Source organism: Lagenorhynchus albirostris, chromosome 6 (assembly GCF_949774975.1).
Source record: "Lagenorhynchus albirostris chromosome 6, mLagAlb1.1, whole genome shotgun sequence".
Lineage (NCBI taxonomy): Eukaryota > Metazoa > Chordata > Mammalia > Artiodactyla > Delphinidae > Lagenorhynchus > Lagenorhynchus albirostris.
Window position 1 is genome coordinate 9859589 of NC_083100.1, and position 27008 is coordinate 9886596.

The following is a 27008-nucleotide window of genomic DNA, read 5'->3' on the forward strand; positions in this document are numbered from 1 at the left end:
GTTCTGTTTTTAGTTTTCTAAGGAACCTCCATACTGTTCTCCATAGTGGCTGTATCAATTTACATTCCCACCAATGGTGCAGGAGGGTTCCCTTTTCTCCCCACCCTCTCCAGCATTTAGATTTTTTGATGATGACCATTCTGACTGGTGTGAGGTGATACCTCATTGTGGTTTTGATTTGCATTTCTCTAATGATTAGTGATGTTGAACATTTTTTCATGTGTTTGCTGGCAATCTGTATGTCTTCTTTGGAGAAATGTCTATTTAGGTCTCCCACCCATTTTTGGATTGGGTTGATTGTTTTTTAGATATTGAGCTGCATGAGCTGCTTGTATATTTTGGAGATTAATCCTTTGCCAGTTGCTTTGTTTGCAAATATTTTCTCCCATTGTGAGGTTTGTCTTTTCATCTTGTTTATGGTTTCCTTTGCTGTGCAAAAGCTTTTAAGTTTCGTTAGGTCCCATTTGTTTATTTTTATTTCCATTTCTCTAGCAGGTGGGTCAAAAAGGATCTGCTGTGATTTATGTCATAGAGTCCTCTGCCTGTGTTTTCCTCTAAGAGTTTTATAGTGTCTGGTCTTACATTTAGGTGTTTAATCCATTTTGAGTTTATTTTTCTGTATGGTGTTAAGGAGTGTTCTAATTTCATTCTTTAACATGTAGCTGTCCAGTCTTCCCAGCACCACTTATTGAAGAGACTGGCTTTTCTCCATTGTATATCCTTGCCTCCTTTGTCATAGATAAGTTGACCATAGGTGCATGAGTTTATCTTCTGTTTTTGTGCCAGTACCATTCTGTCTTGATGACTGTAGCTTTATAATATAGTCTGAAGTCAGGGAGCCTGATTCTTCCAGCTCTGTTTTTCTTTCTCAAGATTGCTTTGGCTCACAGTCTGCTTTCTTTCCTGGGACCTTCCAACTAGAGGGGTTTTGTTTTTGTTTTTCCTATAGAAGTACAGTTTCTCAAGCACCATTTGTTGAAAAGGCTATCTTTCCTTCATTGAATTGCATTTAAACCTTTGTCAGCAATCAGTTGGCCATATTTGTGTGGGTCTGGTTGGATTCTGTATTGTTTTTCATTGATCTATGTATCTGTTCCTCTGTCAGTACTACTCAGTCTTGATTGCTGCAGTTATGTAATAACCATTGAAATCAGGCAGAATGATTCTTCCCAATTACTCTTTTTCTTTCAACACTGTTTCATCTATACTAGTGTCTTTGCGTTTTCATATAAATTTTAGAATAATCTTGTCATATTTACAAAAGATTTTGATGAGGTATTAATAAGAATTGTATTAAACCTGTATATTAATTTGGGAAGAATTGATATCTTTACTATTTGGAGTCTTCCAGTCCATGAACACAGTATGACACTCCATTTATTTAGATCTTTGATTTCTTCATCAGCATTTTCTAGTTTTCAGCATGTAACTCCTATGTACAACTAAATATTTCTCTCTTTTTGAGTGATTATAAATAGAATTGCAGTTTGGTGTGCACATGTTCAATGCTAGTGTGTAGATATACAACTGATTTTTGTATGTTTATCTTGTATCCTCTGACTTTGATGAACTTACTAGTTTTAGGATTCTGAGGGGTAGATTCCTTGTGATTTTATGCATAGGTAGGTATGTCTTCTGAAATTAGGGACAGTTTTATTTCTTCCTTTCTGATATGTATAAATTTTATTTCCTTTTATTGTCTTATTACGCTGGCTAGAACTCCTCACTAGTTTGGGTAAGAGTGGTGATAGCAGACATCCTTGCTTTGTTCCCAATCGTAGGGGAAAAGCATTCAGTCTTTCACCATTAAGTATAATGTTAGCTATAGGGATTTTTAGATTTTTTTTTAATCAAATTGAGGAAGTTACTCTCTATTCCTTGCTTGCTGATAGCTTTAGTTATGAATGGGTGTTGAATTTTGCCAGGTGCTTTTTCTGCGTCGATTGATACCAGTATATGATTTTTCTTCTTTAACATATTATTATGATGGATTATATTGATCAATTTTCAAATATTGAATTAATCTTCCCTTTCTGGAATAAAACCCACTTGGTCATAGTGTATAATTCTTTTTGTATATTGCCGAATCCTGTCCTCTAATATTTTGTTCAGAGTTTTTGTGTCTGTATTCATGAGGGATATCCGTCTGTAGTTTTCTTTCTTTCTCTCTCTCTCTTTTAATATTATCTTTGACAATATTGAATTTTTCGCATCTAGAAATTCCATTTGGTTTTTTTTTAATATCTTCCATTTTTATCCTCATTTTCCCCATGTTTTCCTTCACCTTTTGAACAAATGTCTTGTTTACTCACCATCATCTGTTATTTCTGGACCTCTGTCTTTTGACTGATTTTCCTTCTGGTTATAGGTCCCATGTTCTTGCTTTTTTTTTGTACGTCTGATATTTTTTTTTTGAATGCTGGTCATTGTGAGTTAAGTTGTTGAGCAATTGGATATCTTTTAAAAGTGCTGACCTTTTCTGTGGCAGGTAGGTAAGTTACTTGCTGACCTGATTGATCCTTTCAAGGTTTGTTTTTGTATTTTGGAGTCTCTAGTAGCCTTTAGGGATAGTTATGTCCTACTACTGAGGTGTGACCTTTTCCTCCCATAATGCACTGGGTGGCCAATGAAACGTCTGCATTCCAACCTGTGAGAGTTTGAATACTTCCCAGTCCTCTGTGAGCTTTGGGAACTGTTCATCTTTCCTCTTGTTTGCCATGCCTGTGGCGTTCTAACTTCCTCATACACAGTATTCAGCAACAAACTCAGGGATGCATCGTATCTCTGATGCTCCTTTTTTGAGTGGCTCTACCTTCTGTAGTGGTCTCTCCTACAAATTACAGCTACCTCAGCCTCCACAAATTCCAGTTACTCCCCACATTTCAGTGAAACTGTTGTGTTCTAAATTGGTTCAGAATTTAGAATGCCAGAGTGGTTATGGTACTCAGCTGTTCGTTTGTCTCCTCTTAGCAATCACAGCCATGCACTGCCTGTTGTCTAATGTCTTAAAGTGTTTTTTTTAATATATATTTTGTCCACATGTGTAATTATTTACAGTGGGAGGGCAAGACAGTTTCCAGCTGCTCCATTGTGGCAGAACTTCCAAGTAAGTCATTAGATTCATTTCATCTAGAATAAAATGCTTGTGAAGTATGAAGGAGTTATACTTACAGTACCCATTCCAGTGCGTGGCACATAATAGGCTTAGATTTAATACTAGGTATTATGATTATAATGATTTTCATTGATATCATTTGGTGTGGGCTCTGTTAACCCAAGGATATACTGACAGCAGAGACTTCTGACTTATCTTTTTCATTTTAATTTATCTGAGGAAAGCATACCGAATTAAACCGTACACTTGTAAATTTGCATAAATACTACCAAAGCTGATACCTACTATACAGATTGCCTCTTAGAAAGTAGTAGATTGAAAAGCAATAGGAAAAGATTTAAAGTTCAGACTTTGATTTCCAGCCTTAGTCAAGTAGAAATTTCATTTTGTATTCTCTTTACAAATGTTATTCAAGCACAACGGTGATTCAAAAGTAACTGATTTTCCCCACTCAAATAAAAAAGTAAGCAACTCAACGAAAAAGTCATCTGGCTTAAGCCAGCAAAAGCATAAAGATTTATTAAGTATTAAGTATTATTAAGTACTTTTTATTATTTACTATATTAAGTGTTTATGAGTGGAGAAAGGTGATATAATGTACTAAGAACTCTTCTACTAAAATTAACTAGAATGCATATTGCTTGGAGATGGAATGGTGAGGTGTTGAAATGTATGTAAGAACATAATACTCCTAATACAGGGAAGCATAAATGAAACCAAAATTAGTCTCTATAATTCTTAATAAATCTTCAGTTACCTTGCAAAGTGCATGAGCACTGTGAGGCAGAGAAGAGCAATCCTCCTTGGAAGTCGTCTGGTTGGAAATTTCCTTGGGTGGCCCCATCATCGGAATCACCCCATATGCTTATCACCAGCATGTGACACCGTGAAGTCCTCAGCTGCAAGCCAGTTGGGGGTAACTGATTCAGACAGAAGTGTAGGCACGTTAGTTTGTAAAATGGGCCAACAGAGTCAATCTAAAGGTATCTGTGAACTGTGCATTGCTCCACGGTTCCTCCAGGGCACATATGCTGTGGAAATAGCTGCTAGCTATTTGGGCTTCTGACTGGCATGGAGTTTTATCATAAACTAATGTCATTGAATCCCAAGTATAGCTCTAAGAACACTGTGGTGATGAAAGCCAGACTGGGATAGGTTTGGGACTCTCTCTGGGCCATGGTTCTTTGGTTCCTGGGTCTTAGATATTTGATGAATGTCTACAGAAAAAGTTCATCGTATTTTCTCCTGCCATTCTCTATTCCTACCAAGTCCTTCCAATCCAGTGAGTCCCAAGAAGAGATAAATCTGAGGATCTTAGGCTTCTCTCAACTATATTAGAGCCACTTAGAGGTCTAAGAGCCAAAACATGTATTAGGGCTGCTCTGAACTTGAACTTGGCATTTACCTCCTTAGGGAAGCTCTGGACCAGAGCAGGACTGGGTGGGCTGGACTGACAGCTCTAGAACTGCCCAAAATTTTGGGAATTAAAAGGGTTTGACACTGACATTAAACTTCTGAAGCAGGCTGGGGCTTTTGAGTTTTGCTAGGCTATAGAAGTAGGGAGAAGTCAGACCATTTCTGTAGCTATTGCTGAAAAGGTAACAGAGCATCTTATTTCAGAATTTGCAGTATTCAGATTGCCAGGAAAAGAAAGCTATTGTTTAGTAAATACCTCAATTAAGCTTGTCTTCTTAAATGGATGGAAAGCAGTACTGATGTGTTTATTTGTCAAGGCCTTTGATTTCATCCTTTTATTGCTTCTCAGCACGTTCCTGTTTATATGTCTCTTCAACTAGTCTACCATGTAATGCCATTTGTAATAGTTTAGTCTATGCCCTTTTCCAGTCAGAGTGATTGCCCCATTAATAGACAGAAAACCTTTGAAAGAGGTTAGTTAGAGGCAATCAATTCCATGTCTTTCGTATTGATAGAAATGACTATATTTATTGCAGGAAACAAATTCGCTTAGACACTACTGAATTATAAGCAATCTCGTAGGACCTAGACGTAGTAAATGTTTTATTTGACAGATTTTACTTTAAAAATAAAACAGTCCGCTGCCAGGTATGAAAAAAGTGTGAAGTGAAACAGACGTGAACCATTTTAGTTTGAGATTATGCCTCGAAAATGGTCTGTGAGTGACATATGGTGGGTTTATAAACACGAGGTAAACCAATGGCAGACAGAAAAGCTCTTTAATACTAATTAAGTAAGCCTGGAAGTAATTACCCAAGTGTACACTGAAATATTGCCTTTGAAAATGGACAGAGTATTTGATTTTGCTCTTTTGTTTTAGTCGATGACTATAGCAATGCTAGGAATTTTAAATATATATATATATATATATCACTTTTTACATTTATCTAAGCAAATGGAGGTATATTTAAAGTTTTCTTTTTCTCATTTTCACACTTTTAAGAAAGATTGCCTCAATTTGAAGTATCCTTTCTTCAGCTTCGATGTGATATCTTTAAGAGGTGTACCCGTTTTGTATTGACTCATACACACGCTTTAAAATCACACAAAGATGGCTTTGTTTGTGTAACTTCTACTAACAAGCTATTTCTTGTAAGTTGGTCTTTGGACCACAGTGATATCAGCCCATGTTCTGGTTTGTTAGTTTAAACTAGGCTTTCTCTGAGGGGATCAAGGATGCCCCCAAATGTTGGGTGTAGCAGCGTCAGGAGCCCCAGGTCACGGTTTTCATTATGGGGAAAGGACGGATGGACTGGAGCAGATGTGAGCTTCCCTCGGGGACCATTTCCCAGGGGAGATTATTTCAGGACTGGACTCACCCCAGACATCACAACTGTCATTCCTTAGGGGGCCCTGATGTTCTCCCTCAGCATTTCAATCCCTCCCAGAAGCATTTCCAGGGATTTGGAAAGAGGAGTACATTTTCATAATTGACTCAGGCTAGGCACACGTCTGTGACCTAGAACTATCCAGAAAACAGTCAAATGCCCAGGCTTACACAATCAAACACTTGGCTACAAAAAGAAAAGAACCATAAACTGTGAGTTCTTTGGCTTTCCGGAGTTTCAGAAAAACAAATAAGATTCAGCTGACTAAATCCAAAACAAAATATATTTCTTTAGTAAAATCAGGAGCCCAAGTTTGTTTTTCCGATAGACTTCAAAAGGTTTATTCAGATATGGGAATCAGCTTCAGATAATGAATTCAAAAGATTAAAGGAGATTCTTTTTACCGGTGCCATTTCTTTTTCTTTTTTAAGCTTTACTTAAGTAAAGTATCCCTTGTCTGGAATTCTGGGAGAGTTCTGTACTTTATACAAACAGCCAGTTGGGCTGCATTGCAGGAGATCATGACCCCAGCCTTAGATCTTTGCTGAGCTGGAGAAGTGACGGGGGACAGAGCCGCTGGGGCAGCTAGCCTGGCTCACTGCCGCTTTTCTTCATCTCCTTAGGTGAAGAGTGTGACATCGACATCAATGAATGTGACAGTAACCCCTGCCATCACGCCGGTACCTGCCTGGACCAGCCCAATGGTTATACATGCCACTGCCCACGTGGCTGGGTGGGAGCAAACTGCGAAATCCGTGAGTATCCTGCCGCTCAGCCTCTGTGACTTACCGTTACATTTTCATTCAATGAGAAGAGGATACGCCAGCCCCACAGCACTCACAGGTGAGGCAGTGAGGCCCAAGGGGTACCCTGAGCCCCGCCGTGCCTCCCGGATCCCAGTTGAGGACCTTGGCTCACTGTGTTATGCTGCTTCCCTCCTTCCTGAGTCTGAATCCAGCCTTTCCACCAGGATGAGAATGTGCAGATGTCATCCAGAGTTCGCGGCTGCTAAGACAGCCAAAAATGTGCTTAGCAGAGAAGCATTAGAATCGCATCAGAAAAGAGAGTCTTTGTGTTGAAAGCATTAAAAAAACCCACACAGAATGTAAATTCACTTTGCATTTTTTGTCTTCAAGTGTCTTCAAACGTATTAGGTTCCATCAATTGCCTGGAGAAAAGTTCCGTGAGGATGAGCGCATGAAAGAAACTCTGAAAAATACTTTGAGCTGCTTAGAGCGAGGTGTTCTCTACAGATGGACTCACAGAAGTTTGACAATGTCAGGATCAGGATTTTATATATTAAAATCATGTATCTGCTAGGACTGAGGTGAAAATGAGAACTGCCCTGGAATTGGGTTTTCATTGTTTTGTAAATCGCTAAAAGCTCAGCGTTGAAGTGTGTTTTCTTCCCATTTAAATTAGTCAGGGTCGTTGGGTTTGGCTGTGTCATCAAATCTCCCTCCTGGGCCCTCTCGCCCACTCTCTTACTCTTCATCAGGCAAAGACAGCTCATCTGCTGTGTGAGTTTGGAAGGAGACAGCTCAGTATACACAGCCCTGTCTGTCTGCGTCTTGGGCTGGCCTGTCTGCTGCCTCTACTCCTCCACGCTGTGCATGTTTCAAGAACAGGCCCCTCACTGGTGGTCCAGCGCCGCCTATGACTGCACGGGCTTGTCTAATTCTTGGTGTGTGTCTCAAGTGGGACATGGCCAGTAACAGGAAACCTTCTTACCCACAAATATGGACCATATTCTTCAGCATCAACTTGACCAGTAATGAAGGTGGTGTTTGGGCTCCTGTCTGCTCACTCTTTGTCTTTCATCTTGGCTCAGGACTTGAGAGAGGAAGAGAGTAATTCCTTTTAGGTCTCCCGCTCGTCCTTTCCTAATACCCCTATACAGAAAGGTTTTAGGACCAACTGAAACACTCTATTGTTGAAGAAAGGGAAGGAAAGGGATTCCGGTGGTACAGATGCTCAGGGCTGTGAACTGATGCAGGATGTTAAGACTAAAGTAGGTATAGGATGTTAAGCCCAGTCTGGTGAGATCAGTTGGTGGGAAGGATCCCAGATTTGGGCCAACAGGACCTCGGTTCTCGCCCTGGCTGTGGCACTTATGGTGCGGCTGCATTTAGGTGTGCTGAGTCTCAGTGTACTTCTCCATAAAATAGGACCAGTTTTCGTTATAAAATTTGATAATTCTGTGAAATGACAAGTTTCACGCCTTGGGGCAGAGGAATATCTATGTATAATTTTAAAATCCTCGGTGTGAAGAAGTCAGGAACACAAAGGATGCCCTTAAGAAGTTTTGAAGTAAAATCTTATAACTATAAAAAAATCTAGCTTTGCTTCCTTCTGGTGATGGATAAGATAGGCAAAAGATATACAAGGATGGAATAATAAGGACAAAAGTTGGCTTCGTGGTCTAGCTCCGTCATGGACAAATGGACCTCAGCCTTGTCTTCCTCACTTGTAAAATGGTGATAGAAAAGTTGCTGTGAGGCTTAACGGAGGCAAATTTGTGCAGATCTGTGCTATGCAGTAGGCACTAAATAAGTGTTAGCTGCTGCTTCTGTTTCCTTCTGCGCCACTGTAGCCCTTATGCTATGAGCTACTCCTGGCAAACACTAGCCTTTGGCACTTGTCAGAGGGCACAGGCCACTCTGAGCAGCTGGGTGTGATGGGACCCATCACACATTTCAGCACACACCTGGGTTCTCTGTTCGCCCAGAGTAGCACTTGCCGTTTGATGATCTCATTTGCACCCCTCCATTCAGCCAAAGGTGTCAGAATAAATGTCATCACAGATTAGGCTCTACTGGGTCCCCATGTTGGATGCTTCCATCCTTGACCTGAGCATAAGAATGGAGAATAAGCATATAAGATTTGCGATAACACACAGGTGGAGCTGGTGGCCAGTGCCAAGAGAAATGGGTCTGAATCAATGGAATGGATTCAAAGCAGAAATGGAAGCAGGGTTTGGACTGTCAGTGGGCAGAGAAGATATAAGAGGTCTCCTGTCCTGTATGAGCCATGGGACCTATGGTCTCTGAGGTTTCTTTCTAACCCTGAACATCTGTGATCTTTTGAAGTGGCTAGAAACCAAGAGAAGGGTGCCTGAATGACACAAGGTCAGGTTGGTAAGTCTCAACAGGAAAGCTCAGATGAAGCAGAGAAGAGGGAGAACCGTGGCCCATGCAGCTCCATAGCGTGGCAGGCTCCGAGTTGTCAAAGGCAGTGATGGGGCTTCCCACCAGCCTGACCTCTGCTTCCTGAGGCCATTCACCTGCCCTCCTTTCTTGTTCACTACACGTTAGTCACATTGTCTTCCTTTCCCTTCTTTGAGCAGGTCCCATTCATTCCTGCCATCAGGGCCTTTGCCTGTGCTGTTCCCCATGCCTGGAGCTCTCTTCCTTGCGATCTTAGCACAGCTGTCTCCTTCTCAGCTTTTAGGTCTCAGCTTGAACGTCACCTTCTCAGATGCCTTCCCTGACCACCTGTATTTGTTTCCTACTGCGGCTGCAACGAATTACCACAGATTTCATGGCTTGAAACATAACATGACTGTCTTCCTTCTGGAGTTTCTAAAGAACCTTCTTCTTTGCCTTCTCCAGCTTCTAGAGGCTGCCTACCTTCCTTGGCTCGTGGCCCCTTCCTCCATCTTCAAAGCCACAATCACGTCTCTCTGACTCCTGCTTCCGTTGTCACATTTCCTTCTCCAGATCTCTCATATCCCTCTTGCACTTATAAGGACTCCTGTGATTACCTTGGGCCCATGAAGGTAATTTAGGATAACCTATCCATCTCAAGACCGTCAGCTTAATCGCATCTGCAGAGTTCCTTTTGCCGTGTAAGGTAGCATAATCAGAGATTCTGGGGAATAGTATGTGTTTGTCTTTGGGAGACCATTATTTGGCCTACCATAGCACCTTATCAGCAGTGTGCCATGACTCCCATTTGTTCTTAAAAATTGTAACATTTGGGGCTTCCCTGGTGGCGCAGTGGTTCAGAGTCCGCCTGCCGATGCAGGGGACACGGGTTCGTGCCCCGGTCCGGGAAGATCCCATATGCCGCGGAGTGGCTGGGCCCGTGAGTCATGGCCGCTGAGCCTGCGCGTCCGGAGTCTGTGCTCCGCAACGGGAGAGGCCACAACAGTGAGAGGCCCTGTACTGCAAAAAAAAAAAAAAAAAAAAAGTAACATTTGGAGATGATTTAGCATTACTTTTTTTCTGTCACAGCATCATCCCAATCATTGTAATAAGTATTCGCATAAACATAACTTAAACTGATTAAAGGGGCAGGATTTGGTGAATAGAATGGGTGCTGCTCTTAAGAACAGGGATCTGGGTTGGTCCTGCCACCCAACCAATCACCAGGCAGGAGGAAGGTCATTTTATCTCTCTGGAGCTCAGTCTCTTCATCCATAAAATGAAGGATTAAATAAAATGGTTAGTTTTCTTCCTTTCAGTTGGATTCACCCTCAAAGTAGTGTCCTACTCTGCCAGAGACACAGATTATCATAAGGCAGGCATTTCCTATTGCCTTTTCCATACAAAACACCATAGGATGTTTCCTATTGCACGTGGAAAAGAGAAATTCAGAAATTCATAGAATACGTGTGTGATACTCGCAAACACACACTGAGAGTTCGTGCCGATTCCAGGGAAGGAAGGGCTCTGCATGTGGAAATGAGTCTACTTGTCATCAGCCAACACTAGACTCAGAAACCTCAATGGGATTTGCATGCAAATTAACACCATTTTAGTGGTTCCATGGCTCGCATTCCTAACGTTTACCCTAATAATGGATAGTGTTTAGAAATTTGCCCTTTAGAGTTATTATCTGGTCCCCAATCAGTAATAAGAAGCAGAAATCTAGCAGACCACACGTATTTATCAAAACCATCAAAAACATTGATCCAGAACTATCCTAAAAGGATCATGAGAGTAGCTATGATGTGTTTTTTGTTTGTTTGTTGTTTGTTTTTTTGCGGTATATGGGCCTCTCACTGTTGTGGCCTCTCCCATTGCGATGGCTCCGGATGTCGGCGGCCGTGGCTCACGGGCCCAGCCGCTCCACGGCATGTGGGATCTTCCCGGACCGGGGCACGAACCCATCTCCCCTGCATCGGCAGGCAGACTCTCAACCACTGCGCCACCAGGGAAGCCCAGCTATGATGTTTTATACATATTCTGAGACAAATGCAAACCCTAAGTTCTAGAAACTAACAAAACAAGCCTGCTGAAGTTTTAATTCTGACACTTGTTCTTAACCACTTTTGGACTGATCAAAAAATTTGGGGGAGGATTTTAATAAAACTTTTGCCTTCCTAAAATCAAAGTCTAAAATTCAAAATTCTTATAATTCTCTACATAGTGGAATGTTTTGTATCATTTGTGTTGGAGCTTTAAGGTCTATACAGTTAGAGTTACAGACAGTCCTGCTGACTGAGAGTTGGCTAGTTCTATATACTGAGCAGTTGAATCTATGGTTAAACTATTGAATTAATGACATTCTGCAGTTGAGAAATAGGGGAACAGGGCATCTTGGATTTATGCATTCAATGAATAACCAAGGCCCTCTTATTGTCAGACGTTAAGCATAGTGCCCAGGATATAAAGATTAATGAAACAGCTCTTGCCTTCTCCTCATCCAAGGGTGGGTCTTCATATGTGACAGGAGTTGCTGTGAGACTTCGTGCAGGTAGCTCCAGGAACCCAGGGAAGGAGCAAAGTTGGATATCTGGGGCTTCTTCTTCCCAAAATGCATGGAACTTAATAATGCTTGAAGAAACCCATCAAACAGTTACGTTATATGAGCAGTCCTTATCGTACAAATAGATTCGGATCTTTTGTTCTCATTTTTGTGTAAACCAGGATTTTTAATAAACAAAACTAATTTGGGATTAATACACACACTTCTGTATATAAAATAGATAACCAACAAGGACCTACTTTATAGCACAGGGAACTATACTCAATATTTTGTAATAAGCTATAAGGGAAAAGAATCTGAAAAAGAATATATATATGTACATATATATATATATATATACACACACACATATATATATATACATAAAACTGAATCACTGTGCAGTACACGTGAAACTAACACAACATTGTAAATCAATTATACTTCAATAAAAAAGAAAACAAACAAAATAAAATTAATCTTCCTCCCCGTGGAGACTCCCCACTTCACTCCCCAAAGGTAACAACTGTTACCCATTTATTGTGGATTCTTCCAGATGCTTTCAGTCACTGTATAAAGTCCCATTTTCTCCCGTACAAATGGGGCTATTCTGTACATACTGTTCAGCATCTTGCTTTTACGCTTAGTAATATATCTTGAGTGTTTATCCATGTTGGCTTATGCAGATCTTCCTCAATTTTTTTAACACCAGACAGTATTTCCATTTTTTAGATGCTCTATAATTTATTTAATCATACCCCTATTGATAGATAACTCATTTTCAGGTTTTTGGTATTAAAAACAACAGTAGAGTGAAAATTCTTATATATTCTTGTGTGAGAATATCAGTAGGATAAATTCTTGAAAATGGAATAGTCAAATTAAGGGGTTCTTGAATTTTTCATGAGCATTTATTTATATATTGGCTCTTTGCCAATAAAACTTTTCCTCTTGGAAGCAATGGTGTTGGGGGTTGAAGTTGACTCGCAAGTTCCACTTAATCCACAATTATCTTACTGAATACTTTGAACACCAAGGCTGCATCCTCCACTGACCTCTTGGGAAGCGATCGTGGCTAGATGTGGGGAAGCAGCCTGATCACGGGAAGGACATTACTGTGGACTTGTGCGGTCCTGGTTTTGAATCCCAGCTCAGGTGGTTACTCCTGGTAAACAAGAGCTCTGAGCCACAGGCCTTGGTAAATGGGGTAATACCTGTGAATAACATAGTGCAGTACCATGCCTGGTTCACAGGAAGTGCTCAGTAAATGGTTGCCTTAATTGCTATCATCAGTTGTCACTCTGAGCAGTGAGCAGCCTCTGGGTGTCTATTCAAAGTGAAATTTCCCCTCCTCTGATGGAATATTGATAAATTAGATGTTTTTGAGATAACTACTGATTTTCTAAACATACTATTTTAGGATAACAGGCATTCTGTAGATGTGTAGTTTTATTGATGTAATTAGACCTTGACTTTTCTGTTGCAAGGTAGATACAGGTATCCCGTGAGGGGAATCTTCATCCTCCCTTCCTGAAGGGTTCGGATGGATGCATATAGCAGAGAGCAGTGTTTCTCAGGCCTTTTGACTGCAACCCACAGTAAGAAATACATTTTGCATTTTGATGCAGCGCATAGCACACAGTGTCTCTCCCACACACACAAAACATGAAGTAGTACTTACTTTACGAGTGTGACACGCTTTTATATGGTTTTCTAAACTTTTTTTTCTAATGCAGTCTGGCCCCTATTGGTTTCCACATTGTGCAGTATGGAAAACACTACTTCTTAAGTGTTTAGAGCCAAAGTGTGTGGTTCAAATTCAGGTTCTGCCACTTATTACATGTGGAAACCTGGGCAAGATTCTTTTCCCTTATAGATTATTAAAAAATATTGAGTATAGTTCCCTGTGGTATACAGTAGGTCCTTGTTGGTTATCTATTTTATATTTAGCAGTGTGTATATGTTAATTCCAAATGAGTTTTATTTTTTAAAAATCCTAGTTTATACCAGAATGAGAACCAAAGAACCAAATCTATTTGTACAATAAAGACTGCTCATATAACATAACTGTTTTGATGGGTTTCTTCAAGCATTATTAAATGCCATGCATTTTGGGAAGAAGAAACCCAAGACAACCAACTTTGCTCCTTCCCTGGCTTCTTTGGAGTCCCAGCTGCTTCTTGTATAAAAGGGAGATAGTAACAATGTCCACTGTGGAGCATCGTACGAGGAATAAAGGACCTAACACACTTAGAATAGTGTTCAGCACACATTGAACTCTCAATAACCGTTTGCTTTTATTAACCAAAATGCTGAACAAAATAATACAACTGTCTATTTGATGTCGCCCCTTGGGTGTCTTAAAGGCACTTCCAGTTCAGCATGTACAAAACAAAACTCATGAGCTTCCACTCAAACCTGGTTGTCTTGCCATGTCCCCTGCTTGCCTCCGGTACTTCATCCATCCAGGGATACAAGCCAAAGGCCAAGAAATTTGACACTACCTTTGTCTCTCCTCACTGGCCTCTACAAGCTGCGTAGTCTGGTGAATTCCACCCCTAACTCACACCCACATTCCTTCCCCTCTCTGTCTCCACCCGTCTCACGCAGGCCAAACCACCACCAGCTCCGCCAGAGGCCGCAGTAGCCTCTGACCTGGCTTCTTCCCTAGCCCCTCAAACCCTTTCTTCATATACAGCCAGAAGCAACCTTTCTTTTCTTTTTGCTTCCTTTCTTTCTTTTTAATTTTCCAAAAGTATTTTACCTTTTCATTATTTAAAAAATTTTTTCATTGTGGTAAAATACACATAACTATCTTAACCATTTTTAAGTGTAAGTACATTTATATTGTGTACAGTATTTAAGTACATTTATATTTATATTGCAACCATCACCACCATCTTTCCTCAGAATTCTTTTCATCTTGCAAGACAAACTCTACACCCATTCAACAGTGACTGCCCATGCTTCCACCCCATCTCACCCAGCCACCTTCCCTCCCTCCCTCCCTCCCTCCCTTCCTCCCTTCCTACCATCACCCGACCCCCTCCCCAGCCTCTGGTAACCACCATTCTACTGTCTGGGGGGTTTTTTCCTATATGTTGCACATATAAGTGACATCATGCAATATGTATCTTTCTTGTGTCTGGTCTATTTCACTCAGCAGAATGTCCTCCAGTTCATCTATGTGGTTGTAAATGGAAGAGACATCTTTTCAAAGTGCAAATCTGAACCCTCAGACCCTCCCTGCAACCACTGTTTCCATCTTTGCCCACACCAAGTTGCTATTAAAGTACATCAGTGGGGCTTCCCCGGTGGCGCAGTGGTTGGGACACGCCTGCCGATGCAGGGGACACGGGTTCGTGCCCTGGTCTGGGAAGATCCCACATGCCGCCGGGCGGCTGGGCCCGTGAGCCATGGCCGCTGAGCCTGCGCGTCCGGAGCCTGTGCTCCGCAACGGGAGAGGCCACAACAGTGAGAGGCCCGCGTACCGCAAAAAAATAAATAAATAAAATAAAGTACATCAATGACTAAAGAGCAAAGGCCACACTCTTGCCTATGGGACTGGGAGGGCTGCCCCTACACTGTGGGGAGGTGCCCCGTCTTCACTCAGACAGTCTCTGCCTTGCTGCCTGGAGCGGCCACCCTGTCCTCCTTCCAGCTCCTCACTCTGCTTTCCACCTCCTCCCAGGTCTTTGCCTGGGACAGCCTTCACTTTGCTGTTCTCCATCCCTGGTGACTATGCACTCACCCTTAGAGCCACACTTGCTGCAGACCCCCATCACAAAAGCTCTCCCGATTCCCCAGTTAGATGGCGAATCCCTCGTCCCCTCTCGAAGCAGTGCCACTCTGGTCCCTCATGGCTTAGCACACTTTTCTCTCAGTTTCCCCTTGCTTCTTACCCCAGGCACTCAGCACCGTGCTCAGCATATAGTAGGTGCTTATTGATGACTGGTTCAGTGACGGGATCGCTAGGAGGGAGGCGAGCTGTGCCTTCCATTCCCCCCGCTTCTGCATCTTCTGAAGATTAATGAGAGTGTTAACTTTTTTCAGTCTCATTGACTGTTTTGATTGTCCACCGAACTTTTAGCTACAGAAAACATAAAGAAATTTGAAATCCCGCCTCACAGTTATTCTAGGCCGCAGATGGTTCAAAAATTATCGAGCTAGCTAAGTGACATCTACTCAAAACTAAGATGTCACTAAGTGGCATCTACTCAAAACAGACTTTCATTCCTTTACTTTCAGACTCTTTTTAAGTCTGAAAAAGACTTAAAAAGTAGGTGGACAAATTAGTCTAGCTAGATTCACGTGGGTAAATGAAAAAACAGATGTGGGAAATGTATTTTAGAATTAAATTTGTCTATCGAATGAGGTCTCTTTGGTGGAGTGGAGGTGGTCGGTGGGTCTCGTTTTATCCTCAGCTTGGCCGCTGACTACCTGCTTTACCTTGAGCAAAGGCTCCGAGTCCAGCCCCTACGTAGCTCCTATTTTCGTACCGATTGAAATGTTAAAGGCGAAAGCACTTTAGAGGATACAAAACCTCAAACAGATTGAGTTTAAACCGAAATGCAAATGCTCCCTGAGACCCAGAAGTGCGACATTTTTTCCCTGAACAGTTGGTGTACCTGCGTTCCTGGTCACGCACGTGCCGGGGCTGGTGAGGTCATCCCTTCCAGCGTGCTCTGGTGCATGATTCTTCTCCGAGCCCTGCCGCAGCCACTATAGGAAATGATCCATGCACTGGGACTCCCTGTGTGCGGCAGAGCGATGGCTTATGGACCGGGAGACGGCAGCCACAGCCACCTGCTGCAGATACATTCGCTGCCTCGCAGACCCTGTGTTGGATTTATTCAGATCCAGCTTGCCTCCCAATCCACCTAGCGTGCAAAGCAGCCACATTCACTTATCAGACAACTTTCAGATGACAATAGGGTGGAAGAAGCAAAGGGCAGGGGCAGGGAGGAGAAACAGAGGTTCAGGAGAAATTTTGAGAAAGTTTTCCCCAAAGTCCAAACAGCTTGGAGTTCAGAGTTTGGGGAAATAGAGCAGATGGTCAGAAATGCAAGCAATTTAGGCAGCCTATGAGGCCTGGGGCGGTGTGCCGACCACGTAACCTAGTACAGTTGGTTTTCTGCTTCAGTGGCCATGTGCGATTGTGCACTGGCTGTCTATACACAATCAGTGTGACGTGTAAGCTATTTACACGAAGGTGTGATTGACCATAGGAACTCATCAAGAACTTGTGTGGCTGCCACATGATCAGATCTGAGCGCTCCCCCGAGCTGGAGTAGAAACAGTATTGGCTGCCCTCGTGACGATGCTCAGTGAGTGTTACAGCACACCCTGTGAGTGCTGGACTCTGGCCTACGACTGAATTTTTCAGAGAATGTTGAAATACTTGGAAATCAAGTGAGTCATGCTTCTCTTTCAGCCAGAAAGATGACTTGTCTCTCTCCATGTGCACCAGGTTATTGCCAGATGAAAGGGTTGCCAATCTGGGACCGAGTCTTGGTTTCACGAAACACTCCCCCTCTTCCGCTGCGGCCGTTAACTTGCAGTGATTTATGTCGTTCCGTCTGCCCGTGTGTGCGCTGGCTGCACGGGCTTTGTGATCAGGGAGGCAGGCTCGAGTGGCAACACCAGACTTCGAGGGCCTTGGTGTAAAACTCAGGAGCCGGAAGATCCTGACACACACTCAGAAGTCAGTTCATTCATCCCGTTCTTCTCAAACTCTCAGGAACCAGCCAGGCTCAGGGCATGGGTCAGTTTTCCATTAGGCTTCTAGGAAAAAGGCCTGCACACTCGGATCCTTGTTTGGGTGTTTACCTGTGCTCTTGTGCAGATCGTAACGTTTCAAGGGAAAGAATAGCTGATTCTGAGACTCCAGTGTCACTGAAGATGTCGCTAAGATGAGAGTATGAGGACCCAGAGGTGACAAATACTCTCACCTAAAGTGGGAGAGTGGAAACAGGCCTGAGGATTTCACAGGAAGACAGGCCCATTCCCACCCACCCCTGAATCCCATTTCCAAGCACCCAGAGTCCTAAGGTGGAAATCATGGCCTGGAGGTGATGGTGGTGGAGGTGGCGGTGTGAGTGAAGTAGAGAAGGCATCCTCTTTCCCAAGTTCAGTTTCTCTTTGATCTTATCTAGCCCTTTTTAATCTCCACAGCTTCCTTTCAAATCCTGGTCACATCATCCGAACCATTCCCTTTGTTTGCAGGTCTGTAAACGGGACATAATTAGACACTCTTGACCTGTGCCGGATACAGCGATTATGTCCATCCATCCACTTTTTCATGCCCATCCAGGTTGGTGGGTTTTTTTGGTTTGTTTTTCTTTTTTTGCGGTACGCGGGCCTCTCACTGCTGTGGCCTCTCCCGTTGCGGAGCACAGGCTCCGGACGCGCAGGCTCAGCGGCCATGGCTCACGGGCCCAGCCGCTCCGCGGCATGTGGGATCTTCCCGGACCGGGGCACGAACCCATGTCCCCTGCATCGGCAGGCGGACTCTCAACCACTGCGCCGCCAGGGAAGCCCAGGTTGGTGCTTTTTGAATGGGCACAGGGCAATGCCCAACAATCCTCAGCTCAGAGTGTGTGCCTCAGAGGATAGGGTCCTCCTCCTCTGCATCCTTCCCTCTTCCACCACTGCAGCTGCTCCTCCTTAGGGACCACCCACCATGAGCCCAGCAGTGGACTTTCTTACTTTTCTTTACACGTTTTCTAACTTAACGCTCACAGCAAGCTTATAGGGTATATGTTGCAAGTATCTTCTTATAACGGAAGAAATTGAGGCTCAGGGAGGTCAAGTAAACCTTGCAGCTGGGATCAGAAGCAAGGTTGGTGTGGTCCCAAGGCTCACACCCCTTCTGCTAGTTAGGCTGGAAGATAATCCCATGGGTGTTTTCTTCAAATGACTTATTGCTTACTTTTTAATTATTACAAACGGACTGCATTCTTCTCTCTTTTTTTTTTGGTTGGAAAAGACTGAGATGTGTAAAGAAGGAAATAAAAATCCCACACAGGCCTGCTTTTCAGAGATCACTGTCGTTAGCACACTGCTGTGTGAGGCAGAGGCTAAGAACTTGGACCCAAACTTGCCGACATGCTCACCCGGGAAGTGACGTCAGCTTCCTAGACATTGTCTGTAAAGTGGGGAGAAGGAATAATGTATCTTCCGGGGGTTGTGATGATTAAATGAGATGTTTTCAAAAAGCTTAGCGTAGTAAGAAAACAACAAATGTTCATCATTGGTATCACTCCATCCTGAGCTTTTCAGTAAGGTAGACGTTGGAAGCTCATATGTGATTGTACTCTACAACTAGGTTCTGTTTGGTAACCCTTTTTTTTTTTTTTTAATTCTTTTGCTATTTGGTGAATATCTCTCCGTCTCACTAAGAGTTGAATATTTAGGTTGTTTCCCATTTTTCCACTTTTACGACTTGTGTTGTCTGTTGGTGGGGTAGAGAGAGAATATGGGGCTGAGAGACTCTAGCTATATCTATAACATTTTATTTCTTAAAAAAAAAAACCTTTAAAAATATAAAGCAAAGAAGGTCAAATAGGAACATTTATTAACTTTGAGTGGTGAGTACATGGGTGTCTGTGCTATTTTCTGAACTTTTTTCTAAATGTGTGATAGTTGATAATCTAACATTTAAAAATTGTGCTGCTGAGATAAAGATCCTTGCACCCAGGGCTTTATGCATTTATAGGACCATTTCCTCAGCATAAATTCAGAACATTGAAATTTCTGGGTCAAAGGAAACTCCATGCAGTCCGCACAGGGGCTGTGTATCCATTCACACAGTCCCCATTTCTGTACCCCTGTCAACTGTGGTTATCAAAATTTTAAAATAATATTTGGGAACTGATATAGGAATTGCATTTTTAAAAATAATTATGAAGCTGAAGAAGTTTCTACTTGTATTTCCTTGGTGAATTCATTTTTATATTCTTTGTGCACTTTTCTATGGCGTGTTCCTGTTTTTTCTTAATGATTTGTTAGAGGTCCGTATACAGTAAGGCCTTTGGTCTGGATTATCCATAGAAAACAATTCTTCCCAGCTTGGACAGCCCTTATATTTTAGGTTCCCGATGTGAGGACAAGAAAGTCCTTCCCATTCAAAAGGCCACAACTCATCCGCAGCCGTTTGCTTATTTCTGCCTTCAGACATCCAGTGGAAGTCCGGGCACATGGCGGAGAGCCTCACCAACATGCCCCGGCACTCCCTCTACATCATCATCGGCGCCCTCTGCGTCGCCTTCATCCTGATGCTCGTCATCCTGATTGTGGGGATTTGCCGCATCAGCCGCATCGAGTACCAGGGCTCTTCCAGGCCGGCCTACGAGGAGTTCTACAACTGCCGCAGCATCGACAGCGAGTTCAGCAGTGCCATCGCCTCCATCCGGCATGCCAGGTGGGCGGCGGGAGGAGGCGGAAGGGAGGTGCTGCTCTCACATGTGCATCCTCAGTATCAGGGTTATATTATGAACAGGACTTTACATCCCCAAGGAGGGTTTCAAAGAATAAAACATAAGTTCAAGGTAGTGTTGGGGGACCGGACAATTAGGCTGTTTCATAAGCAAACCCCTTTACTTTGCTGCTGGCTTTCTGTTTTCATTGAATGCATTCATTCATTTTGTGTTTATCTCTGTTATACATATCTGACTCTTCATCACTGTGTGTGAAACATTTTTTTTATAGTTTATGATCTCAATGTATTTTTTGTTTCATGCCTTATTATGCTGAAATGACTGCATCTCCCATAAGAAGTCTAAAATATAATACTGCTAGAGTTGCTTCATTTCATGACTTAACGATACCTTCAAGAACCCAAACTCCCTCTATTTCTCCATGTCATCATAATTGGCTTTTTGATGTGGTCTCTTATACGTGTTCACTTCTTTATCACTACAGTACTACCTAGACAACAATGTCTAGGAGTTGTGAAACATTTTCTGATGATTTTTGGGGGGATGTGTTTAGCTGTGTTGCTCTTCTAACAGTCAGTGTGAGTATAAATTACCCATTTGATTTAAGGGCTTATTTAAAGAAAGTCAAATGATGGTCATTCGGCTGTTAGAGTTCGTATTGTATAAAATAGTGTCCTCTCCTGGAGGAAAGGCTCCTGTAGAGACAGGAATTAGTGTGAGTCTGGGTGTTGGAGCGACATCGTTAAGCCTGACTGCTCCATTACCTGACTGTATTTTATTTTAATTAATTAAATTATTTATTTATTTATTTTTGGCTGCTTTGGTTGTTCGTTGCTGCATGTGGGCTTTCTCTAGTTGCGGCAAGCAGGGGCTACTCTTCATTGCGGTGCACGGGCTTCTCATTGTGGTGGCTTCTCTTGTTGCGGACCACGGGCTCCAGGCGCAAGGGCTTCAGTAGTTGTGGCACATGGGCTCAGTAGTTGTGGCTCGCGGGCTCTAGAGCGCAGGCTCAGTAGTTTTGGCGCATGGGCTTAGTTGCTCTGTGGCATGTGGGATCTTCCCGGACCAGGGCTTGAACCCGTGTCCCCTGCATTGGCAGGCAGATTCTTAACCACTGCGCCACCAGGGAAGTCCCTGACTGTATTTTAAACCGATGATTTAACCTTCCACAAATACAGTTCCCTCAACTGTGGGAAGGGAGAACTACCTCCTTAAAGAGTTATGACAATCAACTTAAATTACAAATATTTAAAGGTTGTATAAACAGATAACACCACATTTACTTCTCCGAATCTATTACAACATGGAAAACATCAGTTCATCTAATTTTGTTGAGTTTTGCAAGGAGTGTTTACTAAAAAGATAATAGTGATATTGTGTATTAAAAGCATCATCTTTTCCTTCAGTTGGTAGAACAATCTGAAGCACACAGTTCAGAAAGGGAGTGTGCTGTAGCAAAAAGGGGACTGAGCTTGATGTCTCAGGATTGAGCCTCCAGGGAACTATTACTTGCATCATCTTTGTTGGGACGTCGTGATTGATATTGTTCAAGACACAAGCAGACCCGAGTTCTGCCTGAGTGGCATAGAAGCTCAGAGGTTCAGAAAGTTAGTTTTCTTCCAAAGGAAACCCGCAAACCTAAGACTCAGGTCTTAGAGTGAGTCCAGGGGAAACAAAAACCAGAACCTGGCTTCCAAGGAGAGGAGCCAGTGGATGAGAGAAGTTGGGAGATATAGAGCATCTGCCCCAAAGCCCAGGGAAGCTTCTTCATGGGAGCTGCACTAGCCTTACTTCTGTAACTTTGGGGGAGAAGAGAGAGTTAACCCTCTTCCAGGTCAAGCCCTACAGATGAGCCTCGTTGTGGGAGCCTTTGTTTAAGAGTCAACAACTCAGCAACACAGCTTCCAGGAAACATTGAGGTGAATCCCTGCAATCTCATCTTAATTACTTATTTGACTCTTTCCTCTTGAGTAGAGAGCAGTGAGTTTTATTACTGTATCTCCAGTGGGTCCTGGCACATGGTAGACCTCACTATAATTTGAGGTCTGAAATGAATGGATGTTCTCGGTGAGGGGTTGGCATAGGATGTCTTGACCTGCCTGAGAAGTAGATTCATCCCAGGGCACCAGCTTTGTAAGTGGTACCAGCCTGCAGGGGTATTTGGAGTATCTTGAAAACATTGGATGAGAGGTAGAGGATGTAAAAAGAAAAGGAGAGTAGACAAATTCATTTGTTTCTCAAAAGTCTTCCTGAAGGGGCTTAGTTCACCAGGAAAGAGCAGACTCCATAGCTCTATACGGGGGTGTATTGGGAGACCCAAGAAATCAGATTCCCTCCACACTCCCCTACCCTGGAGGAATCTCTGACTAAGGTCCTTTTGCATTCAAGAGGAAGAAGAGTATTTTATCTCAGCCCTGGAAGAAGTTAAGATAGGTTCTTCTGGGCTTCCTGCTTATATAGCCCGCTGAAAAGATACTTAACTGAATACTCTTGGAAGGAAAGAATAAATTTGAAAGCATTTATAAACCTGGTTCTTATTCGGTACTGATTTTTATCAAAAATATTTACTGCAGAATTCCTAACCAGCGAGCTCCTGCATGCACCAGTGACTGCAGATAAAACCATTGATGTTAATACAGTGCCTTCCCAAATATCTGAGGACATTCCTGTCCAAAAGTTTATTCGGCTATGACCTGTGGCCTCTACAGCATGGTTCTCCAGAGGCCCTGGCTGGATCTCTGGCTGGTTGGCCCTTTTGCCCCTTTTCCTGGAGACCCTGGAAAGGCATTGACAAAAACTGAGTCCTTTTTGCAATTCCCCTCTTCCTAGTTTTGAGCATCAGCCTGTAGCTAACATGCATTTCATGGCCTGTCTCCCTGCCACTAGCCTGGAGGTGACATTGGATCAGAATGACTGCAGCTGAGCAGCTGCACAGGATGAATCCTGACTGGGTCATCTGTGACGTTCCCCAGTGACCCGGGAAGTGTCTGGTGATTGTGACGTCAGCAGTCGGCTGGTGCTGGGTTGAGAAGGGAGCCCCCTCCTTTCCTATGTTCTGCAGCCGCTTTGCTTACACTCAGGCTGCAAAGACTTTGTGACAGACTGGCAGGAGTGAAGCCACAGCTCTGTAAGTTCTGCATCTGAGGTCACACTTCGCTTGCTGTTTGCTTACTGCTCTACCAGCTATAAGTGCCCGATCACAGAAAACAAACAAACAAAAAGAGAGCTGGGAAGGGACAGAGTCGCTTTTTCTGAAACAGCCTCTCCCGATGTGGGCCTTTTTAAAGCTCACATCCACCTGCCGTTCCTGGAGGTATTGTTTAGCTGTTGACTTCCAGGGGAATATGAGCTAGAAGGATGTACATACTTTGACCTCCCTCATAACTGGTTTCAGTTTCTTTTGTTTCTTTAGTAAAATAAGGCGCACAAGACTGGTCACCAACTATGACGTTTGAGCTGTCAGTGACATTGATACCACGGCTGCACAACTGCTGTTAGTGCTTCTACGATGGTTAACACAGCCAGACACGATGCTAAATCCTTTGCAGAGAGACTGTGGGTGACCCCTATCAATGGTCTTCATCAATGGCCTGTGAAACATTTTAGACTTTGTGGGCCGTATGGCCTCTGGGTCTCTGTGACCAGCTCTGCCTTTGTTGCGTGAAAGCACCAGAGGCGTTATGAATGGGCACAAACTGTGTTCCAATAAAATTTTATTTAAAAAACAAGCAACAGGCTATTACTAGCTTGCAGACTATAGTTTGCTAATCCAAGGTCTACATTTTAATTTTCTCTAGCTTCCAATTTTTTTTTTTTAAGCAATTAAGATGTCCCTTTAGGGTAAGGGAAAACAGTGCATTGTTTAAAAAAAGAACAGTTGCATAAAAACTCCTGCCATAACATAGGCAAGCTCTGACATTGGTTTAGTGCCTGAGAGTTTAAAATGGAATTCTCTAGGTATTAGCTTATTCCTTAACATCCACCCAATTCTGAGACACTAAGGAAGTATAAAAAGCTGTTAGCGTTGGAAATTTAAGTATGAATGCACATTTGTTTTGCACTAACTCTGAGATCACTACTCTGATAGGTGTGGGAGACTGAAGGAGAGTCTTACTTCGTTTCACATCTTAGCTTCCATATAGTAGATGCCGCACTTTGGGTGGGGATTTCTGTGTCTCACCTCAGGAATTTGGAGGCTTCTCGGGAGCTGGTTAGGTCATAGTGCAAGGAATCCAGCTCCAATTGTACTGGGGGTGTTAGTCGTACTTTCACCAGGTACCCTTGCACCAGTGTTACACTTTGCGATCCAGGCTGAGTTTCCCATGCAGACACAAAGCAATGCTTGTCGTCCTTCAGTTGACTATGTGTGTGTACAGTGGACACGTGGCAGCTCTTGAGTGCCTTCAGCTCTTGCTTTGTTGTGCTCAGTGGATCTGGAACGCTCATCCTCCAACCTGCCTTGTCAATGTCCAGCTGCACGACAGCAATGTAAGGTCACGGCCCTTCGAACTGCAGCTTGTGGATGGATTGCACAACATGGAGGCATTTAACTTTCTAGATTTGGAGGAAACAGATTATTCTTCAAACTGGAATCATATAAAAAATAAAATGGGTATTGTAAGCCTGTATTCAACTTATTACGTTGCTTGGCTTTTTCCTGCTGGCTAACCGATTGATTCACAGGCTGCATAGGATGCGACGACCCTCCCATTGGAGTTCCTGCAGGAAAGCGTCCCGTGGCTACCACGTTTGGATACAGAGAGCTTTACACTGGGATTTCCTGATTTTTTTTAATTAGTTAAATTAATATTATTGGTGGTATATTGTTGCTGGTGTATCTAGCTATTTTATGAGAAATAGGTTGTCAAAATGCTTGCTCCTTTAAGGAGCCTCCGAAATCTTCAGACTTGGGAGAAAGTGTTAAGAGCCCGTTGGCTTTTATATTGTTGCCCTTTTCCTCTTCTCAGATTGTGCAGACCTCAGTCAGTTTAGATACACAGACCTCAGGCTGGAGTCCAATCCACATTTATGCCCACACAACTCCGGACCTTCGGTGAGGCTGACATGTTAGACACAATTTTATTGAAGATGTTTTAATAGTGCCTCAGGAGCTGTGGCTTCTCGGTGGCAGAATGCTTTAACTCTTTATCTTTGCACTTTGCTGGGGGCCTATCTGGCATGATTTGTGCCTTTGCAACTCCGGAAGGCCAATAAATCTTGAGTGAATCGGAATACAAGATTGATGAATGTTTAAAAATAAGAGATCATATGAAGAAGGCAACGTTTTCTCACTTCCCACTTGATTCTACTTCTCATCTCTGTATGTGAGAAGACAGACTTTCCAAGATATAAAAAGAAGAGATAGAAAGGTGGGGAGATGGGATTAAAGCCATGGGAAATAAGCCCGGAGAAGTCCTGGGGGGCTCATCCTGGCAATCCTTTTAAAATTTGAGATTCTTTTAAAATTTCTTTTTTAATAGGCTCCATTGGACTTGAAACAGTTAAAAAATGTTGTTTATAAAAGGGAGGAGGGGTGGTGGGCTAGTGGGGAAGATTGTTTAAATCGTATTGCCCTCCAGGGGCCTTTAGGGAAGGTGAGGTCTTGAAAGGGAAGAGACCACCCAGAAGTTGAATTGGCTTTATTTGAAGAATCGCCGTTTTAACACTGGTTTGGCGGGAAGTCCTGAGATTGGATTTTGACGCTCCTGGCTTCTGCGCTTCAGTCCTGCTGTCAAGGGGTTTTTGGATATATACAAGCCTGTTGGGACAATGGCTTTGTGCTCAGAGAAGAAAGGATGGCCTGTGTGTACATGGGCGTTGGGGAGTGATAGGTGGATGCCATGGGATGGGCGGTGCCCGCACAGATTGTAGACTAACACCTTGTTATTTGAAGTCATTTCCTCTCTCTGCCTTTCTCTGTCCTGGGACCTCAGGTGGCCTCTGAGCCCTCACAGCCCTCCTGCAAATCCCAGGGGAGAGGCTGTGCACAGTGCAGAGAAGCCCACCCTGCCACTCTGCATTCCAGGCACTAGAGTGGACGTCAAATAAACTTGCCTCTCCAAATCGCTCTGGGTCTGAGAAGAAGACAAATCGATACATGTTTTCTGGAAACCTATTGTAGAGCCGTCACGCCTGACTGCTCTTTCAAGATTTAACCGACAAGCTTCGCTATTAATTTGGACTCTACATTCTGTGAAATCCAATTTTTGCCCTCCCACGCCAAAGGCTAATATTTATACTCATTCAGTGTTAATATCAAGAAGTCTTAAATTTCTGTACTAGCTAGAGAGGATATTTGAGAGTACTTTTATAGTTCCATTTGATCCTTGAAGATAAGTTATTGTCACCAATTACCTTTAACAGGACTTGAGAGCCAACAGTTCTCTAACCAGAGTCCTCCCTCCCTGTGATTTCAGGTTTGGAAAGAAATCCCGGCCTGCGATGTATGATGTGACCCCCATCGCCTATGAGGATTACAGCCCCGATGACAAGCCCTTGGTCACACTGATTAAAACAAAAGATTTGTAATCTTTTGGGGGATTATTTTTCAAAAAGATGGGCTACTACATTCATTTAACTATTTTTAAGAAAATGAAAAGCTTAAGAAATTTAAAACGTTAGCTGCTCAAGAGTTCTCGGTAGAATATTTAAGAACTAATTTTCTGCAGCTTTTGGTTTGAAAAAAATATTTTAAAAACGGAATTTGCGGCATCCATTAGACTACATTTTAACATACTTGCAGCTCTCTAAACTATATGCTTCAACTAGTGTGTGCACTTTCCACGGTAGATACTATCATGAAACCCAGATTGTTTTCTGGGGTTGTTACAGAATAAGTCTAAGCGAGGACAAGTTCGTATTTGACATGTGAGTGTTGGCTTTTTGAGTAGAGTTAGGAAACACATGTAGAGTATGAACCATAATACAGTATACCCATTACTTAAAAAGAAGTCTGAAGTG

The 27008-nt window shown here is 42.9% G+C and overlaps 1 protein-coding gene across 1 annotated transcript in view; it reads left to right on the top strand.

Annotated features, from left to right (window-relative positions):
- Positions 1-26596, top strand: part of DNER (delta/notch like EGF repeat containing) — a 322779-nt gene extending 296183 nt beyond the window's left edge. The window contains exons 11-13 of the mRNA XM_060151911.1: positions 6543-6674; positions 19786-20032; positions 26465-26596. Of these exons, the coding sequence (XP_060007894.1) occupies positions 6543-6674; positions 19786-20032; positions 26465-26576 (491 nt within the window). The 3' untranslated portion in view covers positions 26577-26596. The remainder of the gene's footprint in view (positions 1-6542; positions 6675-19785; positions 20033-26464) is intronic.
- The last annotated feature ends 412 nt before the right edge of the window (positions 26597-27008 follow it).